The 22,635-nt window shown below is 33.0% G+C and overlaps 1 protein-coding gene across 1 annotated transcript in view; it reads left to right on the top strand.

Annotated features, from left to right (window-relative positions):
* The window catches only part of LOC126746070 (Fanconi anemia group I protein), a 238,121-nt gene that overhangs the window by 202,015 nt on the left and 13,471 nt on the right, over window positions 1–22,635 (top strand). Inside the window, exon 18 of the mRNA XM_050454171.1 lies at window positions 5,200–5,416. Coding sequence (XP_050310128.1) covers window positions 5,200–5,416 — 217 coding nt within the window. The remainder of the gene's footprint in view (window positions 1–5,199; window positions 5,417–22,635) is intronic.

Genomic DNA, 22,635 nt, shown 5'->3' with positions numbered 1-22,635 from the left:
TCATCATCTTTATCTAGCCAAACGCGTCCATTGTTGAACATAGGCCACCTCCATAAGTCTCCATGTCCTTTTATCTTGTGCAGTTGCAACTCAGTTACTGATAATTCTATTGAGGTTGTCCGTTCATCGAGTTGGTGGTCTTCTCCTACTTCGTTTGTCCGATCTTGGTCTCCATTTCGAAATTCTCTGTCCATCTGCCGCACAGTGCTTCGAGTATATAGGACCTTGGGACAAAAATCAGTTACTTCTATTAGGCTAAGCGTAATGCTCCGAAACTTATGCAACTTTGCACAAATAAAAGGCCCTTTCATTGAAAGAATTTAGAGAATTTAATATCTAATGTTACAGGGAAATATGCGACCAATACATTAAGAGCTGGACAAATAAAAATGTTGCTTTTTAGTTTTCTTATAAAAAAAATAACAGTAACTTGCCGATTTACCCTATGAAAATTAAATTATTTACTTAACTTTTAATAACAACAATACAATTACATAACAAATTTAAAGTACACGATATCTATAACTTCCATAAGTATAAAAGTTGATTTCTTTTTCGTAACCTTTAGTATGCTGGTATTTCTTACGAGAGAAATTTAATCCAAAAAAAAACTATCACTATACATATAATGTATTTAAAACATTAACAAAAAGGTATATACACAGAACTACAAATTTTTCTTTAAAGGAAATACAGCAAAAAATATAGATACAAATAATAAATGTAAAAAGTGGGAAAAAATAACTCCTAAATTTAGCAAAAAATAAACAGTACTAATACTAAGCATGAAAATGCTTTTAAGTTTTATGTGAAAATTAATCTAATCAAAACTAAAATTTTGTTTGTATTTTAACTAAAACTGAAAACTATAACAAAAAAATCTTAACTTAAAAAAGATATGATAACTATGTACACATATTATGTAAAGGTTTAAGGAAAATTATTCTGAATCAGAATTATCGCTAAAATCACTGCTGACAGAATCTTCTTAATTTATGTCTATATCATCAATTAATGTCCTTTGCTCTCGTATAATATATTTTTCGACCTCCCGGTTTCGATTCTCATTTTTCTTTGAAGTGACTGTCCTTTGCGATGAGATAATGGGCTCTGATGTTAAAAGTCTTTTTAATAAATCCATATTACATTTTGTTCTAGAATACTTGCGGGTGTGAAATAATCGATATTTTCTTGCCTCTTTATGTCTCGCTTCTAGCATCCTCGGAAAGTTGTCCTATAAGTAAAGGAAATGAATCAAGTATTTCAGATCCGTGTACCAGAACCTTATGCCTACTTGGCATGTAATACCAATTATATAAATCTAAATATAATTGTTTAGTCTCATCTAAAAGTTTCTTAAACTCTAGTACCTGAATGTGAGAGCCACTAGAAAGAGTTCCAAGAATAGTCGAAAATTTTATTATAAGACGCTTGTCTATTCCTGTTATTTCAGAGCTTAAGTCTGGATTGTAAAAAAAGCGAGCTGTATTGCCATCGTTGCTTGACCCATATCCTTGCTTTGGTTTGTCCACAATCAGGCCCATTTTTTATTTAAAATCTGACTGTATTTTCTTTTTGTTGTTTTCCACTATTTTCTTTTTTTCTGCTCCTTTAACTTGCCAAGATCTTATTTGCAATCGATAACTAATGTGAAGTAAGCACTCAAAAAATCTTATCCAGCAGTGTAATGTGGACAAACCAAAGCTGTAGTTTTCTACTTTTGAAGGACGGTTGGTATTTGGCAAACTCATTTCTTTCGGATTTGATCCACAGATGATGCATCTGGATATTGCGTTTGTGTCAGAGAGAATATTTGCTACACTACCATCCATCATAGTGAACAACATTTTAAATGATACTATACAAGTAGTTTCGTTTTGAAATTTTAAAATAAAATTATTAAGGTCATTAATTTTATTTCTGCTTTGCTTGGTGAAGTGAGTTTCAACTTGAGGCAAGGGATTTAAAAGCGAATGGATTTTTTCATAAATAAATAGTTTTGGATTTTAATTCCGATATTCTAGCCATGTCTCAAAAAGATCCGCTTTCTTTATTGATTTGACATCCTCTGAAAAAAAAATTTAAAGCTTTGTCGCAGACTGACGCAGATAAACTATATACGAAATGATAATATATAAATGTATTAACAATAAAATGTAAAAACTACAAATGGTTTTAAGAGGCTTTTTTTATATGCCTTTTCAAAGTTTCAAATTTAAAGAGAAATATAAAATAATTGCAAACTACTTTTACATTTATTATGGTTAAATGATAAACGACTTTTAAATTTTTTAATACATAATATTAAAGTACATACCTTGTACTGTCCATGTTTAAAAAAGATTTCAACTTTTAACCGCTTGTCTTGAAACACCAACAAAGTATACTCAAGTTTTAATAACAAAAAGGTACTGGTCAACACACGAGATTTTATTATTTTTGGCGCAAATATTTATTAACAAAAAATGCTATTTGCGATAACATTTTTGTGGAATAGTGGCTATTAGTTTGTGGTCTTTAAGATAAGGTATTTAAATACTTCTCACACATTTAAAAACAAGTCACTTTTTCGATTTTTGTCCATTGGTCGAAGCACTGTGTGCCGTCTCGAAATATGACCGGCTGCTAGATCTATAGGTATTTGATTTGTATATAGTGCTTCATAGAACCCTTCTACTATACGTAACATCTCTGTCTGATATTAGTTGCCCATATTTTTGTCTCTAAGCTTAAGGATTTTTTTTTTATTATTTGTTAATTTCCCTCGTAACACCTTCATGCTTTTGTTCTGCTCAATTGTCTGCACAACTTTCTGGTTTTTGTAGTTTCGCACGTCCCTCCTAATGGCTTTTGACACCTCTCTATAAATATTTCTGATTGTTCATTCTCATCAGCACGTGAAGTTTGTATATACAGGGTTGCTCAAAAATAAATTACGACCATCAACTTATTTTTTTCAAATGAAAGCACCTTTTTTTATTTTATTTTTGAATTTTGCGTGGAATTCTACGTATGTTTCATGCATTATGTCCTATACCTAAAGTCAACAGTTATCGAAAAAAAGACGACCAAACATTATTATTGAAGTTCACCTTACGAGTCACCTTCTCTCGTGTACGAGCAAAGTTGCGGTTTTCACAATGGTAAAGGTAACGGAACGAGAAAAAAATTGAAATTCTGTGCATGGTTAGGTTTGGTGATAGAACAAGTACTCAAAGAGAAGCTGCTCAATTATCTGTCTGATCGTCCTCCGATATGTCAAAAGGTAGTGAGTAGAATTGAGGCTAAATTTAGAGAATTCGGTCATGTTAGAGATCTGCTGAAATCTGGTCATCCTGCTCGAGATGAAAATGAACAACTTGACGTTTTGCTTTCTTTGGAAGAATATCCATGCACTTCTCTGTCGCAGATTGGAGCAAATTTACACATGGCGAAATCTATAGTTCACCGAATAGTTAAAAAGCACAGATATCACCCCTACAAAGTTATTCCTGTGCAAGAGTTATTTGATGACGATTTCGATGGGCGAAATGAGTTTTGTGAACGCTTACAAAACATGTGCAATCTAAATAATAATTTAGTAACAAATATTATTTTTTCCGATGAAGCCACGTTCTATTTGAATGGTAGTGTGAACAGACAAAATTGTCGATATTGGGCAACAGAAAATCCGCATTGGATGATGGAGACCAACCCAACCCAACCCAGTACCCTCAAAAACTAAATGAGTGTGGAATAGTGCGCGGAAGAGTAATAGGTCCCTTTTTCTTTGAACAGACTTTAACGGGACAAGTGTATCTCGATTTTCTCCAATTTGAATTAGTTCCAGCATTACTAGCTTTATTTCCAAATCCATTGGACCCAGACTATCCTGACGAAGAACTAATTTTCTAGAAAGATAACGCTCCTGCGCACTATCCTGCCACTGCCACGTGCGTACATTTTTGGATGAAACCTTTCCCAATCGGTGGATAGGAAGGAGAGGACCCATCGAATGGCCTGCTAGGTCGCCTGACCTAACACCAATAGACTTTTTTTGTGGGGATACCTCAAGTTGAAGGTATTTGTTAATAGGCCAAATAATCTAGACGACTTGAAAGAGAGAATTCGCAGAGAAGTGCGCGCCATAACTCCGGAAATGATTGAAAATGTGCAACATGGCTTTATTGATCGCCTTGGATATTGTCAAGCTGCGAATGGCAACTATTTTGAACATTTAACTTAATTTTTGTTCTTTTTTTATTTGTTACATGAATCGTATTTTTTTCGATAACTGTTGACTTTAGGTATAGGACATAATGCATGAAACATACGTAGAATTCTACGCGAAATTCAAAGATGAAATAAAAAAAGGTGCTTTTATTTGAAAAAATTAAGTTGATGGTCGTAATTTTTTTTTGAGCAACCCTGTATATACAAACTTCACGTACAAAAATGCGCAACTTGAAATAAAAATCGACGGGTCCGAGCGTTGTTTTTTCCGAACACACCCCTGAATTTTAAATGAATTTAGACATAACTTTTGGGATACACTGTAGATAGTAAAAATAGGTGGATAATACCTAAGATTGATCCCTTAGGGTATTTAGTAATGTTAAGATTGAAAATTATTGAATACCCTGTTAGTCGAATGCTGTCCATTTAATTTTATGCATTGTGTACCACCCCTTTCCAATAGCTTTTCACTATATCGCTACTAAAAACCAAATAGTTTAAGAGGAGCAACAAGTAGTCGAGTCACTTTTTAAAAGTTGGGTTGTACAACTATGATTTTTGTAAAAACCAAATTGTATAAATGGCCTTGTATAAATCACCTTTGAGATAGAAGAATTGAGTGTTTCCATGCGGTTGGAAAAGTTGAATTCTCTACACAAGTGTTAGGAAGACAGTTAATATCGAACAACTAGCAGGAAGAGACTAATACCCTTCGATACAATTACAGCTGACTTTATTCTTAAGGTTGTTAATTTTAATGCTTAACTAATCTTGTCTATTGTGACCATTATATTGCCTGTTAGTTTTGCATATGCAAATTAAGGGTATTTGGTCTGGTTTACTTAGTTTATTTTTTATTTTACTATAGTTGCAGCATTTATAAAATAATTATCTGTATACTCAGCTTTTCCAATCTCCTAGAGAATATCTTTTATAATATTCGAATATTTTTTTTAAATAACTGATTTACTCCTTTATTTACAGAGCAAGAAAATTTAAAGTCAGCAGAAAAAGGAGTAACTTGTCAACTGTGCTTCGTGGCCAACATTTTAACCAATCTAGTGTCGCTGCAGCTTCCCGCTGGTAATTTGTCGGATGCTGTTTTCAAAAACGTGGTGCAGTTTTATTCTTCACTTTCATCCCTCACCAAATACTTTATAAATAAATCTACTAAAGCAAATCTTGCCTTTCAAGGAGTTTGGTAAGTTCTATTTTTATAATATTTTTAAGTTTCTTTTTTAATGTGTTACATAACAAAGTACAAAGAAAGATCGGATACAGACAGTTACCAACAGAAATATCGCGTTAAAAGTTTTTATAAAAATAAGACAATTGAAGTTTGATAGCTATTTCAAATTTTTATTCAATTTTTTTTGAGAATCTTTTATAAGTAAATTCCTTCACTTCATCTGGTAAATCAGTCCACAATTTAACCCCTATGTATATCAAAGATTTATGAAAAGCTGCAGTGCGATATTCAGGTACCCTGTATTTATTGACAAATCTGGTATGGTGCTGGTGTAAAAATGGATTAAATAACGCTGCAAGGCATAAGGATTGTCCGGTTTTAAAGACTCCTTGTAAAAAAGTATAAAAATGAAGTTTTCTACGGTACCTCGTACTATGGTTACTATACCCCGTACTAAGGATATTTTTATTATTTAAATGAGGTATAATATATATGTGTTCATATAATATATGTATATGTTACTGTAAATGCCCGGAATTCGGTAAAACCTAGGATAAGCGCGCTAAACCGAGGATTTACCAGAAGCAAGTGGTAAAAGCCCAAAAACTAATTATTTTGCTTCCATTTCGGATTTTACCCAGTAAATCTTAGGATTTATCACACCGCATTGGTAAAAGTACGAATACCACTGATACGTTACAGAAATTGATATCCTGAAACAATAATGGTTAAAATTTCAATGCCTAAAAATAAGGTACTTTACAATAACTTTTGAAACAAAAAGTCACACCAAAACACTTTTTATTTCAATATTCTTAAATTTAAACAGAAATCATAGTAGTCCTAAACGAGATATTAAAAAAAAACTTATTAAAAAAAAAGTAGTACTAATATTACAAAAGTACTTTACAATAGTACTTAATTTTAGAGGATCTGCACAAACATCTTTTGGTGGAACATTTTCGAACGCAATTACATTTCTTAAATCCTTGGCCACCGCAAAAATGATAATTTTCGCACTGCACTTCTTACGCTAATTTCCTGAGATGGAACATCTCCAGAACTCGGGAAATTGTCTTTGCAAATAGTGAATTGATTTTTTGCAAACAACTGAGCCAAGGTTCCTGTGATCCATCGTCTGGTATTTTTACTTACTTAAATGGTTTGTCCACGTGTTGCAGGCGGAAATCTCTTACTTGAAATTATTTTCATCACAACCAAACATGGCTTCGTAAGGGGACTGCTTAATGCCTTCATGGTATGAATTATTCTTCATATCTTGAACAAATCTTAAGGACTCACTCAAATTTTTACATTGCTTTATGTCCATCAACGTGGTAATCATATTTTGAATGTCCTGATTTGCACGTTCCACTAATCCTTGAGACTAGCTATGCCTTGGTTTCTCATGCACAATTTTAACGCCTTCCCATAATTGACAAAGTTCAGATATCACAAAATTAGCAAATTCACGTTCATTATTCGAGTGCAGTATTCTGGGAGCTCCAAAAAGTGTAAAAATATCAAGCAAATTGTAAGCAATTTCTCCAGCTCGCTTGGTACAAATAGCACGCAAAACAACAAATTTGGTGAGATGGTCTTGATACACCACGATAAATTTAAAATTACTGTCGGGATTTGGTTGCATATCAATCAGATCGATTTAACATCGTGAATTTATTTCTGTGTGTAATATAGGCATAACTACCAATCCTTTTTTTGGCATGATTCGCATAACTGTAAATACTGCCTTATATCTTCTATTGTCACATTTTTATATTTCCGGTTAACCTCTTTCAGTTTTCTCGTTCTACCTCCATGTCCAGTTGCAAGATGAGATTTGAAAATTATTATATTCCACATAGTAAAGTATATCTTTACATACTGGATTCACTGGCACGATAAGTCTTTCTTCACCTCCAACATTTATCACATCAAATCGTTTTAATCTTCTGTAGTGTATTGCTTTTTTTGGGCTTTACTTTCTTATTTTCTTTCACTTCGTTAATATAGGCACTATACATGTCACTGTTGATGTAAAACTTGTTCTGAACGTTCTTGTCTGCAATTATGCTATTCATTTTTTCATAAAAAAGCTTTTTATCAGCCATTATAATGAAGGAGATTCCAATTGTTACTTTTTAAACGATACCACAGAGGACAACACATAGTAATTAAATTCTAGGTTAGGATTCGCTAAAGAAAAACAGAGATGTCTTTGTATAGCGACATCCTTAACTTGTCGATATTGTTATTATAAAAAAGATAATTAAACGATTAAACGAACTTACCTGAAGTTCGATCGTAATTATATCGATCGTCCATTCCGAAGATATATTTAACTAGGTAGTACGCCGCTGGTGTACTTCATGCCACACAAGTTTAAAGAAGCTAGAAAATCCCCCATCCCCACTACATCCTAGGGTCATCCGTCTATACCGCTCATTTATTTAAAGTATAAAATATTGTATCTGAAAAGAAGGGCATAAAAATTGATGGACAGTTCTTTAGTATGTATATAAGGTTTCCTGAAAGTCGATTTTTGGGTAGGGTGGGTTTGTATATCTTCGGAATAGACGATCGATATAATTACGATCGAACTTCAGGTAAGTTCGTTTAATCGTTTAATTATATCTCACGTCCATTCCGAAGATATATTTAACTAGGTAGATGTTTAAAGAATGTCGGTTTTCAGATACAATCCAATTAAGGAAAAGAACCAAACATATACTTCAGTCCTATATATTAAATGAATTAATTTCTAAAACTATAAGGGAAGAATATTAAAGATCGTTTCATTAACTAAAATACAGTTTTTGTTTTGTATATAGGTAATTTAACAAAGAAAAATTATTTCCCTTTAGAATAATTATCTAGCACTTTAACAGCGAATTCCTCCGAGTTTATTATCGGCCTGTTATAGAATTTTGCAAAAGTTGAAGTTGCAGTAGACCATCCTGCTGTTTTGCAAATCGATTCCATTGAAATACCTGCCCCAAAGGCTGCCGAAGTAGCAGAGTGCCTAGTTGAATGAGGTTTAAAAATGTTGGTGTCTATACCTGAGTCCGTAAGGGCTTGTTTTACCCATCTAGAGATTGATTGCTTAGTGGCCTTCTTATGTGGTTTTTTATTAGTAATAAAGAGGAAGTCCTCTGGGTTTCGTAAAGGTTTTGTCATTTCTATATATTTTATTAAAGTTGTTGCAGGACAAATTTTAGTATTATCTCTATAAAACGGTATGTTTAATAGGGGTTGATTTTTTAGAGACAAAGAAGTTTTTATAAAATCTGAAATGAAGATTTGAATCTTCTCTTCTTTAATTTGTATATTTGACAATCGAATTACAGATAGAGTTTGAAGGCGTCCTCCCGTTATAAGGGCTAAAAGCGTCGCTAGTTTTTTACTTACATTTTTAAGACTATTTTCTTCTAAATTCCCAAGGTATTTCAAAACTGGTTGTGGATCCCATGTGTAGTTGTAGCGTGGGGCTTGGGGTCGTTTACTGGAAATACCTTTCAAAAATCTTTTAAGTAAAGGGTTTGTACCTATACTATCCAAGGAAATTAAGGAAATAGCCGAGCGATGGGTGTTAAAACTACTGTAGTTACAGTCTGAATTGTCTATGAGAGTTTGTAAAAAATTCATTATTTGAAAAACTGATGCATTGTATAAAGAAACGTGCTTCTCCTGACAATACTTCCACCATTTTTGGTATGTGCCGCCATATTGCTTTATAGTGGCGTCAGAGAGAGAAAACATTATTGTGTCAGCTACAGATTCTGACAGTCCTTTGGCAATAAATGCTCTCCTGATAGTTTCATGGCTACCAATGAAAGATTGTTGGCTAGAGGGCGAACCAGGCTGAAAGGAGAAGAAAGCAGGTTTAAGTCTGGTTTAAAAATAATAGGTTCTGTGATTTTTAGTTTTTGTAATAATGGAAACCAGGGCTGTGCTGGCCAGTCTGGGACCACCACTATACCTGTAGCCCTATCTTGGATTACTTTTTGAAGTACTTATGAAGTAAGGATTAAGCAGAATGGCGGAAAGGCATAAAAATAAAAGGTAGACCAGTTAATAGTAAAAGCATCCACCGCCATGGCCTCAGGATCTCTTTTATAGGAACAAAATTTTTTGCACTTTTTATTAATGTTAGAGGCAAACAAGTCTATATCGGGGGTGCCAAAAGATTGAGTCATGGTTTTAAACGCTGATATAGATAAAGACCACTCTGTTTCCGTAGATATAACTCTAGACTCTGCATCAGCCTGCCGATTATCTTTAGAGTTGATGTATGATGCGAAAATAATGATATTGCGCTGTTCGCACCATTGCCATATGGCCCTTGTTAAATTACACAATTTTTCTGACTGTATACTACCCATACGATTTATACAAGAAATTGCAGTGGTATTATCTGATCTAATTAACACCGGACAATGATGTAAGTTGGGAGCAAAACATCTTAAGCCATAAAAAATTGCTTTCAGCTCAAGAAAATGTATGTGATTTAATTTTTCTAGGTCACTCCAAAAACCATGAGTCTTTTCATGCGCGCAGCATGCCCCCCAACCTGTGAGAGAAGCGTTTGTGTAAATTTCCATGGCAAAGCACCTTTGAGAAATTTCATTATTGGCCTCTAATATGTTTTGTTCCCACCAACACAAGTCTTCCGTTAAATCAGAATTTCCTAATTTTATCGAAATATCATAGTTGAAATTGTTTCTTGATAAAGCTAAGCATTTAAATATTTCTAGGCGTTTAGTATACAGCCAGCCATATTTTACTGCAGGGCAAGCCGACGTTAAAAGTCCTATAAATTTGGCAAGATAGCGAATAGTACAAAAATCTTTACTTTTAACATTTTTGGCTAGTTCTTTTATGATTTTCTTTTTCTCCAAAGGAAGTTCAATTGTCATATTACTCGTGTTATAAATAAAACCTAAATATTTCTTACGATGTTGAGGTATTAGTGAACTCTTGTCGAAATTTATAACAAAGCCTAAGTTTTGGAAAGTAGTTACAACAAATTGTATATCTTTCATGCAGCCTTCATATGAGTCATTTATTATAAAAAAATCATCTAAATATCCAACACACAAAATTCCCCTAGACCGAGAGAATTCTAATACAGGTCTCATTATTTTAGAGAAACAGTGTGGTGCTGATGAGAGTCGAAATGGCAAGCATGTAAACTCATATAATTTTTCTTCAAAATAAAATCTTAAAAATTTTTTACAGGAACTATCAATTGAAATACAAAAGTATGCATCTTTCAAGTCAACTGTAGAAATCCAAAAAATTTTCTGCACCAGTTTAAGCGCTGTTCTAAAATCCTCCATCTTAAAGTGAGGACAAACTACATAATTGTTTAGTTTCTTTAAATTTAGGATAAAACGTTGCTTGCCATTGGATTTCTCTGCTAAGAAGATTGGTGAAAGAAATTGTTGATTGTCCTTGTAACAAGGTGTGATGGCCCCAAGATTTAAAAGCTCCTTGACTTGCTTCATTAATAAAAGATCTTTATGTGACATTTGCCTGGAATATATTTTGTTATTGACAGATCCTTGATAAGGCTCGCTTACAAGTGGAATCTGGTAACCTTTAATACAGGATAGGATTGTTTTATTCCTTGTAATTTTTGACCAGGAACTAATAAAATAAGATAGCCTCCCAGCCAATTTTTCTCTACTTACCTCTATTGAAATTTCGGGCGATAGTCCCGTCGAGCAGAAGGCTGTCCCCTTTTCGATCTCATGTCCCTTCTTGTCACATGAGAGGAGCGTACTCGGTTTTCCGGCTTACGAGTGTTCGGGAAACTCTGTGAACGCTGATACCCAGCAGAATGTTGAAATCTGTTTGGTTGCCGCATTGACTGCCCCCCTCCCCTTTTTATACCTGAAGCAGTTGATTTGTTGTTAGAGAAGGCAAATTCTCTCATTTCATTCCCAAATTTTTCAAAATTTTTTAACGCTTTAATTTTCTCGCCTAGATCCGGACCAAAGAGATATTCGCCCGGAACTGTGTCTTTTACCGCCTTTTTAACGGTTTTTGACAAAATTTGAGAAATATAGCTACGACGTGTAGAAGTAGCTTCGTGAAATATCTCTGTGAAAAAAATTCCGGCATCTACTAGATCTGGGAGAAGAATAGAGCTTAATGGCGATTCAGGATTTTTCTTAATCTCATCCAAGACGTAAGTTAAACATTTTCCCAGCGCTGATGCTCCTTTGCTCCCTAAATTTTGATAGTTAGTGTGACATTCGTCACGTTTTGTATACGGCTGTGATAGAATAGGATTTATTTCAGGATTTATTTTTGGAGGGGATAGAATAGAACAGTTCTTAGGAATTTTATGACGTTCCAAAAGTTGATCACGAGATTCTTTAGAAAGGCCTTGTAATAAATTTTTAATCCAAACAGATTTAATAGCCTGTGTAATTCATAAGACTCATTTTTAGAACTATTCAAATCCACCCCTAGAACCTTTCTGACAGTCTCCGGCAACTCATCAAACACATTTGAGGCATCATTGTCAGACTCCTTGACACTAGTAACGATGGATCTGTCGTGCAGACTAATCGCATCATCATCCCATTGAGATCCGGGCGGTGGCGAGGAGCCGTGTTTAACGGTACCCCAATGCTCGAATGTAAATCGCTAGTCGAGCCCAATATATATTCTTTATCTATGGTCGAGCCGTTCAAGACTCGCTGAGCGCGCCCGTTAGTATATTTATTTGTTACGCGGGTCGAGCTGTCCAAGCTTCAACGCCGCCTCTGGTTTCGCCGCATATCTTTTCCCCGCCGTTCCGCCGAACGCCCGGGATCGGAGCGAGCTGAGGACGAGGAAGAAGAATAAGAGCGAGACCGAGAATCGTAGATGTGAGAGTTTCGATTGTGGGAGCGAGAAACGTGGCTATGCGAGGGGGAGGGACGACGATGACGAGAATGCGCATGCGCGGCTCGCCTTTCCTCGTGGCGAGACGAGCGACGTTCAGTTGCGTCATCGTGTTTCTTATGTTTACGGGATTTACGATCCCTAGATCTACTTTTAGACCTTTTGTGCTTTCCCATCTGCAATAAATATTAAAACAAGTAGATGGAAATGATACTTACATGCGCTATTAAAGCTTACAAACCTTTGGATAAAGGTAACAGCAAAATAAAACACAAATTTCACATCAGCGGCTAGTTAAACATTACTACCTAGTTAAATATTTCTTCGGAATGGACGTGAGAATTCGTACTTTTACCAATGCGGTGTGGTAAATCCTAAGATTTACTGTTTGTGTACGGTAGAAGTCCGAGATGGAAGCAAAATAACTAGTTTTTGGGTTTTTACCACTTGCTTCTGGTAAATCCTAGGTTAAGCGCTCTAATCCTAGGTATCACCTAATTTCGGGAATAAAATAGTCATTATAGCTGACTATGTAAATTGTCTCTATATATACGATCGTCGTTAGATTAAGACTAGCGAAAAATGATGATAAAATTTAAAATTAAAGAAATACCTATCTAAATTAAATGTTAGTATTTTGGTTTTTTAATTGTAGTTGTCGTTGTTGTCAGTGTTAAAATGTGTTTATTCTTTTTAAGAGGCGAAAGCAGTGTCATCCTGCAATTTATTAGTAACTACACTTTATTGCCTACTGTTACTGTATAAAATATAAGAAAATTAACCGAATGTGAAAGAATCGAAATCTTGTGCATGATCGGTTTCGGAGATATTTCGTATACTCAAAAGGAGGTGGTTCAGTTTAATGCGACTCATCCTGATCGGTCGCCTATTAGCCAAAGCATGGTTATAAGAGTTGAAGCAAAGTTTTGTGAATTCGGGCATGTTCGGGATACTCAAAAACTGGTCGGGGTTCAATAACTGAAGAAGATGAGCTTAACGTTCTGTTAGATACAAGATAATCCCAAAGCCACAATCACAGGCTTCTAATGTTAATTTATCGCGATTTACTGTGCATAAAGTATTGAAAAAAGCAATGTTCCACCTTTATAAAATATTCTTACTTCAAGAGCTATCGGAAGATGATTTTGATCGCCGAAATGAATTTTGTGAGCAAATGCAGCAATTATGTAATGATGACAATAATTTTGTAAAACGGATAATATTTTCTGACGAAGCAACGCTTACTCTAAACGGCCATGTGAACAGACAGAATTGTCGATACTGGGCGACCGAAAACCCTCATTGGTTCACAGAATGTTATACACAACACCCTCAAAAAGTCAAAGTGTGGTGCGGTATAGTGAAAGAATGAGTCTTAGGACCTTACTTTTTTTTGACACTCTGCAGAGAACTCTCGTCTATAAGGGTGATAATTTGTTCGACATTAACACTGGGATGGATATTTGAACGAAGAGAAATTTTTTTTGAAGAAAATTGGTTGAAATAAGTAATTTTCTCCCGGTAATAGCATGTTTTGTAAAAGTTCTTAAGTGTCTATAATATTCTGTATCAGTGTTGTTAGTAAAAAAAACAATAATTTATTTTTAAATTACTTTATTTAAGTTTTATTAGCAGCCTTTCGTTTCGAGTATTCAATAGTACATATTGTAAGCTACATTATTCTTCTAAACATAAATTAATTTGTAGTCAAACTTTATTAAATTACGAAGTTAAAAAAAAAGTTTTTAAAACTGCATAAATAATTTTTGTGAAGTTTGTTTTTTTTAAAGTTACTTGGAAGTCTGCATAATATTATTTTAAATTCTGGCTATGGTAACACGTTTACATATGCAGATGCAAATTTTAGCAGATGCTCTGTTTTTTTTTAAATTAAAACTCTTCTTTCATTGTTATTGTAGTTTTGTTTAGTGCACTTTAAGTGTGTTTAAATTCTCGCATTCAAATTAAAAATATTACCAGTATCTGCTATGTCTATGTTGCCCTCGAAATAATAAAAATACAAAGACTCTAAATTAAAGATTAAGAACCTCTAATGGGAAACAAATATAAACATTAAATATGATTGCGTTTTTTATCGTTCGTTTAGGTGTGAATTTAGGCACTCGATGCACACAAATCGGCAACTGATTTATTACTCATGTACAAATTAAACATGTTTACTTAAAACTTCTAGAAATATTTATTTACCTTGATTTTTTTACTACTATTTAAGAGTCGCGTTAATATTCCGACTTGGAGTAGCCTCGAGTAGCGAGGGCTCCTAGCTAAACCATTTTTCGAAAAATTCATCTTTATCGTTATAATATACACGTTTAACCAACTCAGGTCTCAAATCGATAGATAGATAATTCTTTTATTGAACAAATAAACATTTTAACGGATATAAATAATAATTATGGAATAAGAAAAGAAATACATTCCTTTTTTTAGAGAGATTCGTAAAATCCACTAAGCTAACATTATGATAATAAATAACAACAATAAAAAAAATTTACTTATCTCTCTAAAATAGAAGAATAATTATCTTAAGCAAAAAAGAATAAATAAAAAAAATATTAATGTGTACACGCCGTTCACAGAATCAGCAAACAGCCAACCACCCAAACAGCTGCACCATACACTTTGTTGTTACTATAGGCCAATTCGTTTAAAGAGTAATGTTTCTCGTACCTTATACTATTTAAATTTCCGGAAATTGTATTTTTCAATTTCGTCTAATAAGGAGTTGTACATGAAAGATTTTTGGGAAAAATAAATGCAGTGGCGGTTTTTAAATTGGGGGCTGCAAGTAAGTAAATGATAAAATGAAGGGTAAAAAGCTTCTAGAAGGAAATTAAAATCGCCTGAATTTAAATTAACTATAAGTGCATTGGACAATAATATTATTTTGCCATTTTTACTTTCTTGTCTATTTTTAATAATGGCAGCGTTAACAGACACAATTTTTATTATTATGATACCAGCAATCCTTTCTTTACACGTGAAACTCACCACCAACACAGATGGTCTATTTATGGTTTGGCAGGGATTATTAGAAATTATGTCATTGGACCTCATTTTTTTCATGGACATCTCACAGGTGAAATGTAACTGGATTTTTTACAAAATGGACTAAATCAAATTTTGGAAAGGTTCCTTTGACAGGATTTGGTTATAGCAAGATGTTGCTCCAGCTCATTACAGTCAAGCTGTAAGACATTATTTAGATCACCGGTTTCCAAATAGTTGGATAGGTAGGGGTGGACCAGTACATTGGCATATTCAGAATAGTTTGTAGTGTAGTTATAATTTAATTTTAGGACAAGTTTAAACTTTTATTAGTTTTAATACATAATTGTTAGGATAAATACATACATAGTTAATACAGACGATTTTATTGGCATCGTTTTTTAAAGAATCTAAAATATCTCAACAAAAGCGAGTTAGGTGTAGGACATACTTTGTAAAAAATGTAGACATTAAATAAACAACTTTCATGAAAGAGAAAAATACAGGGTGTTCCATTAAAAAAAATCGAGTTATTGCTTATTTTCTTTGAGTAAACTGGTAAATTCATATTAGAGACTCTGTATGAAAAAGACTTCTATAAAAATTTTAATAAACCCCTTAAAATACTAATAACACTATAATAATCTAAATTAACACTAAACACTATATCCTAAGACGAATTACCTCAACGCCGTAATGAAATTTAAAAAATGAGCTATCAGTGTAAAGATCTTATTTATCCCCTAAAGCATAAGGCCATTAAATACAGGGTGTTCCATGTGAAAAAAACTACATATTTTTCCGTAATTTATTTTTGACGCACTCTGTATATGTAAAATTATTTTTAGTTTCTAGATTTTTGTCAACCTTTTAACCATGTTACATTTTTTTTTCCACTCGGTATAGTTTAGGCGCTATTTTAGCCGTACGCCTTGACGTGCCCCACGCACCCTGTACATACAGAGTATCCATTCAATATCGTGGTGCTCGATTGGGGCTAAATCTTGAAACGGAAAAATTTTTTAATAGGGGGATTATTATTTGAGTTAGAGGGGCTACTTTTTAAAATTAGTTTGGTTGATGCAGGGTGTTCCAAAAAAGCGTGGTACATAATTTGATTTTTTTTTAATAGAACATCATTTTTTTTTCCGTAATGGGAGTCTCATTTGACTCTTTCTTTAATCCTAAAATAAATTTGCCCTAAAATGCGTCGTTGCCTAGTTATTAAAAATTAAAAGAAATTTTTAAGAGAATAATGTTTCACTTAAATATTAATATTTACCGCTGACGTTTTTTATTTTTTTGAAAAATCTATGTAGAGTCCTTGGCTAAGTTGATTTTTTTTTTGAAATTCCAAAATTTATTTTTTTTTGTACGGGATAATCATAATTGTTACTCAAATAATGATATTTTCAACACAATTTTGCGCTATTTTTTTAAATGGAACACCCGAAACATCCTGTTTCTAATAACTCGCTTTGATAGGACATTCTTTTATAAAGACAAAAAATATGTAATTTTTTCTTGAGAATTATTATAGTACACTGGAAGCGTATAATACAAAACAGAAACTAGAACAGAAACAGTTTGAAATGAAGAAATCAAATTGGCATTTACCAAGTCGGTTGTAGAAAATCCGAAAATTAGAGTAAGACAAACACGGACTTACAAATACAAAAATCGTCCGTAGGACAATGCCACAAGAAAAATAAATATTACTCTCATCAAATTTAACTATAGTTCAGTTCAGAGGTCTATTAGAATCTTTGATGTGCCGCGAATAGTGTGCCTGTGTTGCTTGTATTGTCACATGACATGCATAATTAACTCGCAAAATTGTATGTGGAAAGAGTCATAAAGTAATATTCTAAGCGATATTTAATCATTCCATTAAATAAATAAATGTTTTAAGCATTTTTTTAAGAATTTATACATGTAATACGTAAAATTTGACTATATGCGCCCACCTACTATTTTGTTAGACGTCTGACCTCAATCACAGCCACTCAAGCGTGAAAAATTTGCACAGGTCCGGCCTTAAAATTTATTTGTATTTAAAACTTTATTATGCGGGATTTTTTGGGTCTAGTTTTATTAAGTTAGAAATTCAGGATAGTTGATATTAAGATAATATTTAATTTAACTATAAGATTAAAGTACGGAAAAACAGTTTAACCAAAAATTTTAATTTACTAAGTTTAGTTTTTAGCGCCATCAGTGGCATGTTTATAACAAGTGATGAAAGAATAGGTGGTACGAATTACTTAGGCCCATTTATTCTGTGGATTAAGGTATTAAAGATTTACTTTTTGACACAAATATGTTTGTAAAATGTTTTGGTTTGTATTCAAATTTTATATATTTCTTTTTTTTTGGGTATTGAGATTTATTTTTATTTGGTGGTTCAAACGAGGGTTAACGAGGATTTTGGCTGCCACATTCAATGTCCTTTATTATTGTTTTTTTTTTAAATTAATACGTTTTATGATATATTATTATAATAATATACTCATGAAAACCCCCATTTCTATATTTAGTACCAACATCTTTTGATAAAAAGTAATTAGTAATCAGAAAAGTGAAAGTATATTTTTTAAATAAACTTTTACATTAAAAATTATCTAGCTGTCTATATCTTATGTGTGTCAAAGACACAAGTTTTACTTATAAAAAACACACTTTGCATCCTGAGTGTAATATTTATTAATTTGTTTGCCTCATATTTAGTTATTGTGCATAATAGGAGAGATTAGATGAAAATTAACAAAAATAAATGCTTATACTAGCAACTAAAAATCTTTCAAAAATCAATACAAAATCTTAAAATTACTGATTTGAATCTGGCCCAAAGAGTTAATACAATTTTCTAAACTCTGTTTTTTCCTTTTTTCCTTTAGCAGTTTCTTCCATTAAGGAAGGAACCAGTTTCTTTGTTGCCGCTATGGATTCCAACTTCATCTCGCACAGTCGCACTGAAGCATTTGGATACTAAAACAAATTTAAAAAGTGTACACGAGTAGCAGAAATAATTTTTTAAATTTAATTAATAATAAATTTACAATTTTTTTTTAAATAATTACAACTCAGATCTAAAATAGCCTTTTTTCTTCCAGTGAATTATGAAAGAAGTACTCTTGCCTCTCTGGGACAGAACAAGTGTGGCAGTAACTGTAAAAAAAATTTTAAACTTGTTTAATTAATAAAAAAAGGGTTTTCTTACCTTATGCAACAATAACTAGTTTAGCCACAGATCGTCAATTTCTGAATCAGATTCATCATTATCCCAATTTATAATGAAACGGTCCGCTCCATTCAAAATAATCTGATGCAAATTACGATATTCCTCTTCATATCTTATAATTTTTTCCTCAGACTCCACTCTTCCTCTCCTAAATTCATAACTTCCTCCTTAATCAAATTTATAACTTTCTTATCAAATTTTGGATACTTATTTTTCCTGCGAATTCTCCTTTTTAGTTGTCCCCAAATCAACTCGATAGGATTAAATACACAATAATATGGAGGAAGTCTGAGGACAGTATGACTATACTTTTTAGCTATGTTATCTACTACATACTGCTTTTCCCATGATTTGGAATTTACAACTTTCAATAATTGTTTTGTATAAGATTTATGAAAATAGAGATCATGTTTTAATAAAAATGTCTCAATTTCCAATTTATGTGAAGATGTGTTGGAGATTTTCTCAGAAAGCCTTGAATGGTATGATGCATTATCCATAACAATCACACTGTTTTCCTTTAAAATTGGAATTAACGTTTTCTCAAACCAGGTTTCAAATATATCTGCATGCATGTTTCTATGATAGTCCACATTGCACTCTTCTATTTTTTTGCCACACACTTTCAGTCCATCTTTCACCCAACTTTCTTTTGAACCACAATGAATGATGATCATCCGAGATCCCCTGTTTGGTGGAACATCTCTTAGGACACATTTGTTAGAACTATCAGTCCAACCCTTTTTCGCCATGTCATGTGTATCATACCAGGTTTCATCTAAATAATATATGGATCTTTCTTTCTCCCGAAATTTTTTAATATTCTCCAAATATTCTATACGCCACCTGACAATTTGAGTACTTACAGCAGAATTCCATTACAGCAGCCCTTTTGTTAACCATCTTAAACTTAAATCCAAGTTTTATTAGGTATCTCCGCAAGGTTGAGACTGCGAAATGTTTGTCCCTTGCCAATAAGGTGTCCTTAACCATCTCTATAGTTGGAACCTCGTTGTTTTTGTACTTAGAATACACAACTTCCCTTAGCAATTTGGCAATATCCATGTCAAGTCCATTTGATTGTCCTGCATCTTTCCTTTTTTTCTGTCTTTAATCCCTTTTTTTACAAAATAGCATATTGTACTATATGAAATCCATGTTAAAAACGCTGTTTTTTGCAAAGCACTACAATCATTTGTAGATCTGAGGATGATTCCTTAGACATTTAAACAAATTTGTTTGGCGTCTGTACTTAAACAATTACCTTTTAAAACCCCTTGATTGTCCCCTGTAGCTTTTACTTCCCTGGCTTCTTCCTCTGCTTCCTCAACACTAGAAAATGAGCCATCACAACTATATGAGTCTAAATCACTGGCCAGATCACTCTTATTATTTCCACCACAAATATAATTGTCTTTTTTGTGCACCCACGGTCTCCATAAGCCGACACAAACACTGGTCGAAACATTTTCAGGTCTTAAGTATAATACCAAAACAAATCCACAAACACAAATAAAAAAAACTAATACAAAAACGGCCCAAAAATTTATCTGGGTACGGCCCCGTAATCCGCAAAATCAGTGGGATAGAGAGAGATACACAATCACTTGCACAACCTAAAGTAGGAATCGCCAGATCGCAGGTGTTTTATCTTTGTTTAATAGACTAGCTAAAAAGAGGTGACAGTCTGGGAGTGCTGCAAGTGTTTAAAATAATTTGTAAAATGCTTGGATTTTAGTCCGCGGTCAATTTTTTTGTATTATTTTCTTGTGATGTTATTTTCTTTTTAAAAATGGACATTTTCAAAAGAAAAATAAAAAAATAGTGTAAAATATGGGATTTTACGTATATTTAAAATGATTTCATTGATAAACTATATAAAATTTTGCCATTTAAACATGTATATCATGCGACAATAAATACTACATAGACGCACGGACTATTTAGTGCGGCATCTGCGACACATCAAAGATTCTAATAGATCTCTGAACTGGACTTTACATCAAGTATTCACCAAAAACATTAATTAGAAACCTTATAAATAAGTTCTGTCACAAAAATTTCTCAAAATGCCTACCGTCTTGCTCCAAACACAAATCAGCCGTACGTGCGAAAGATCTTCTAACTGCACGAAGCATGGAAAGCGTAATATGTCTAAAAGACTCTTGTATGCGCTCCACCATATCTTTCCAGGGAGATTTCCACACCTTCTTACAAGAAGAAATCTAGAAGCGTTAATTACGGTGACCTAGGAGGCTATACAGTGGGAGCTATCCAAGTATAATAAATATGTATACGAAAGTTAATTTTAATAACTAACCTAGCCATCCAATTTATCTGTTAACAAATTGATGTATGATATGTTTCTTGACATTTGCACTGAATGGGGTACCATTCCACTGTAGCTACATCTGAGGCCTTACAAATTCGGAAAGCGCGGAAAATTCTCTATTAAGAAATTTAAAAAACTTTTGTTACGATTTTCAAAAAAGTATGAACCAATAACAAAATCCTGTACTATTGCACCCCAAACATTGATGCTCTATCTGTGTAAAATTATTGATAAAACTCGATGGGGTTTTTCTGTGTCTTCAAAGACATTTTACTATGTAGTCCGGATCTGGTACTTAACAAGATTTTAAAGACGTAAAAAGGAGCCACCTTGCACCGGGTGGTGCAAATGGGTGCTTTCACGGTCATTCATTGATAAAAACACTTATCAGATATACGCAGACCGAGTATATCTGCAGATTTTTTAAACATTCTTGGTAAAAGTCCACATAGCAAAGATTCTAAATCTTTCGACCTTCAAGGTGGCAATTTATAACAATGTGTCAAAATAAACTCCAAATACCGAGAACTCTCTAATATGCAATTTAGCCCTCCGGATAGGAATCCCGAGGTTGCCAATAGTATGTTTATAGCACATAAAAATATACTGTTAATATACTGTATACTGTAATAATACTGTTCCTCAAGAAACCTTAATCGATTTGTGGCTAACATATCAAACGTTATAGAGTTTTTACAACGTTTTTTTTTTTTTAAATAAATCCTCTGCATATGGTAGTTTAAATGCTCAGAGATCCGCATTATTATTAATCTTATTATTAATATATAAAAAACGGCCTATATATAAAATACGAACTAGGATCCGGAGGTTGTAATATCATTTATCAATAATGTTAATGCAGATAGCTTAAAAAAAATATTTCTTCTAAATTGTCTACTCGACGTACGTTCTGCTGGCTTCAGTACATAGAATACAAACAACTTCTTTAATTAAAATCTCCAGTAATATTAAATCTAAATTAGGCATTCAAATATTTATTCCAGATCTAATAAAAATGTCATAATAGTCATAATACACAGCCGTGTATTTAAGGAGATTGATTAAGGAGTTATTAAGTTAATTATAATATTAGGATTTATTTGAGGAGATGATTTAAAAGAGGATTGAGAATCCCCTTTTTTTAGTGACAACTCTAAATTATGTGTAGCTTCTCTTGTTTTGAAATATATTGATATAACAAAGAACATTCGAAATGACAATTTAGATTTTTTATTTTTGGCATTTAAAGAACCACATAAACACGCGTCTAAAGACACGAATAATAGATGGATTAAGGATACTTTGCATAAATCTGGTGTAGACATTTCAATTTTTAAACTATACTTTCACCAGACATGCCTCTATTTCCTCTTCACAATATGCGCAATGTAAATTTAATTTTGAAACCAAAATACTATACTAAAAACTGAATATAAGCTGTTTACTCACGATATTAATAATTTTTGTTGTCCTTCTTGTCTGTAGATGTATTATATATTACGATATTTATACATCAATAACATTTTATCTAAAGTTATAACTTTATACAGTGCTTTCATTTCAAAACAATCCACCCTTAATAACTTTCTTAAAAAAAAAAAAAAAAAAAAAAAAACACGTCAAATTAGATATACAGGGGGACGTTTAATTATGCATTTACTGAAGTTCTGTCAATCACCTCCTCAACTCTCACGAGATGTGTTTAATATGTCAAATAGGAACCCCCATCGTGTGATACATCATAGTAAGGAG

The sequence above is a fragment of the Anthonomus grandis genome, chromosome 17 (assembly GCF_022605725.1).
Source record: "Anthonomus grandis grandis chromosome 17, icAntGran1.3, whole genome shotgun sequence".
In the NCBI taxonomy this organism is placed as follows: Eukaryota; Metazoa; Arthropoda; class Insecta; order Coleoptera; family Curculionidae; genus Anthonomus; species Anthonomus grandis.
Note: the sequence above shows the minus strand (reverse complement) of the source record. Positions and strands in the feature narration are given on the sequence as shown.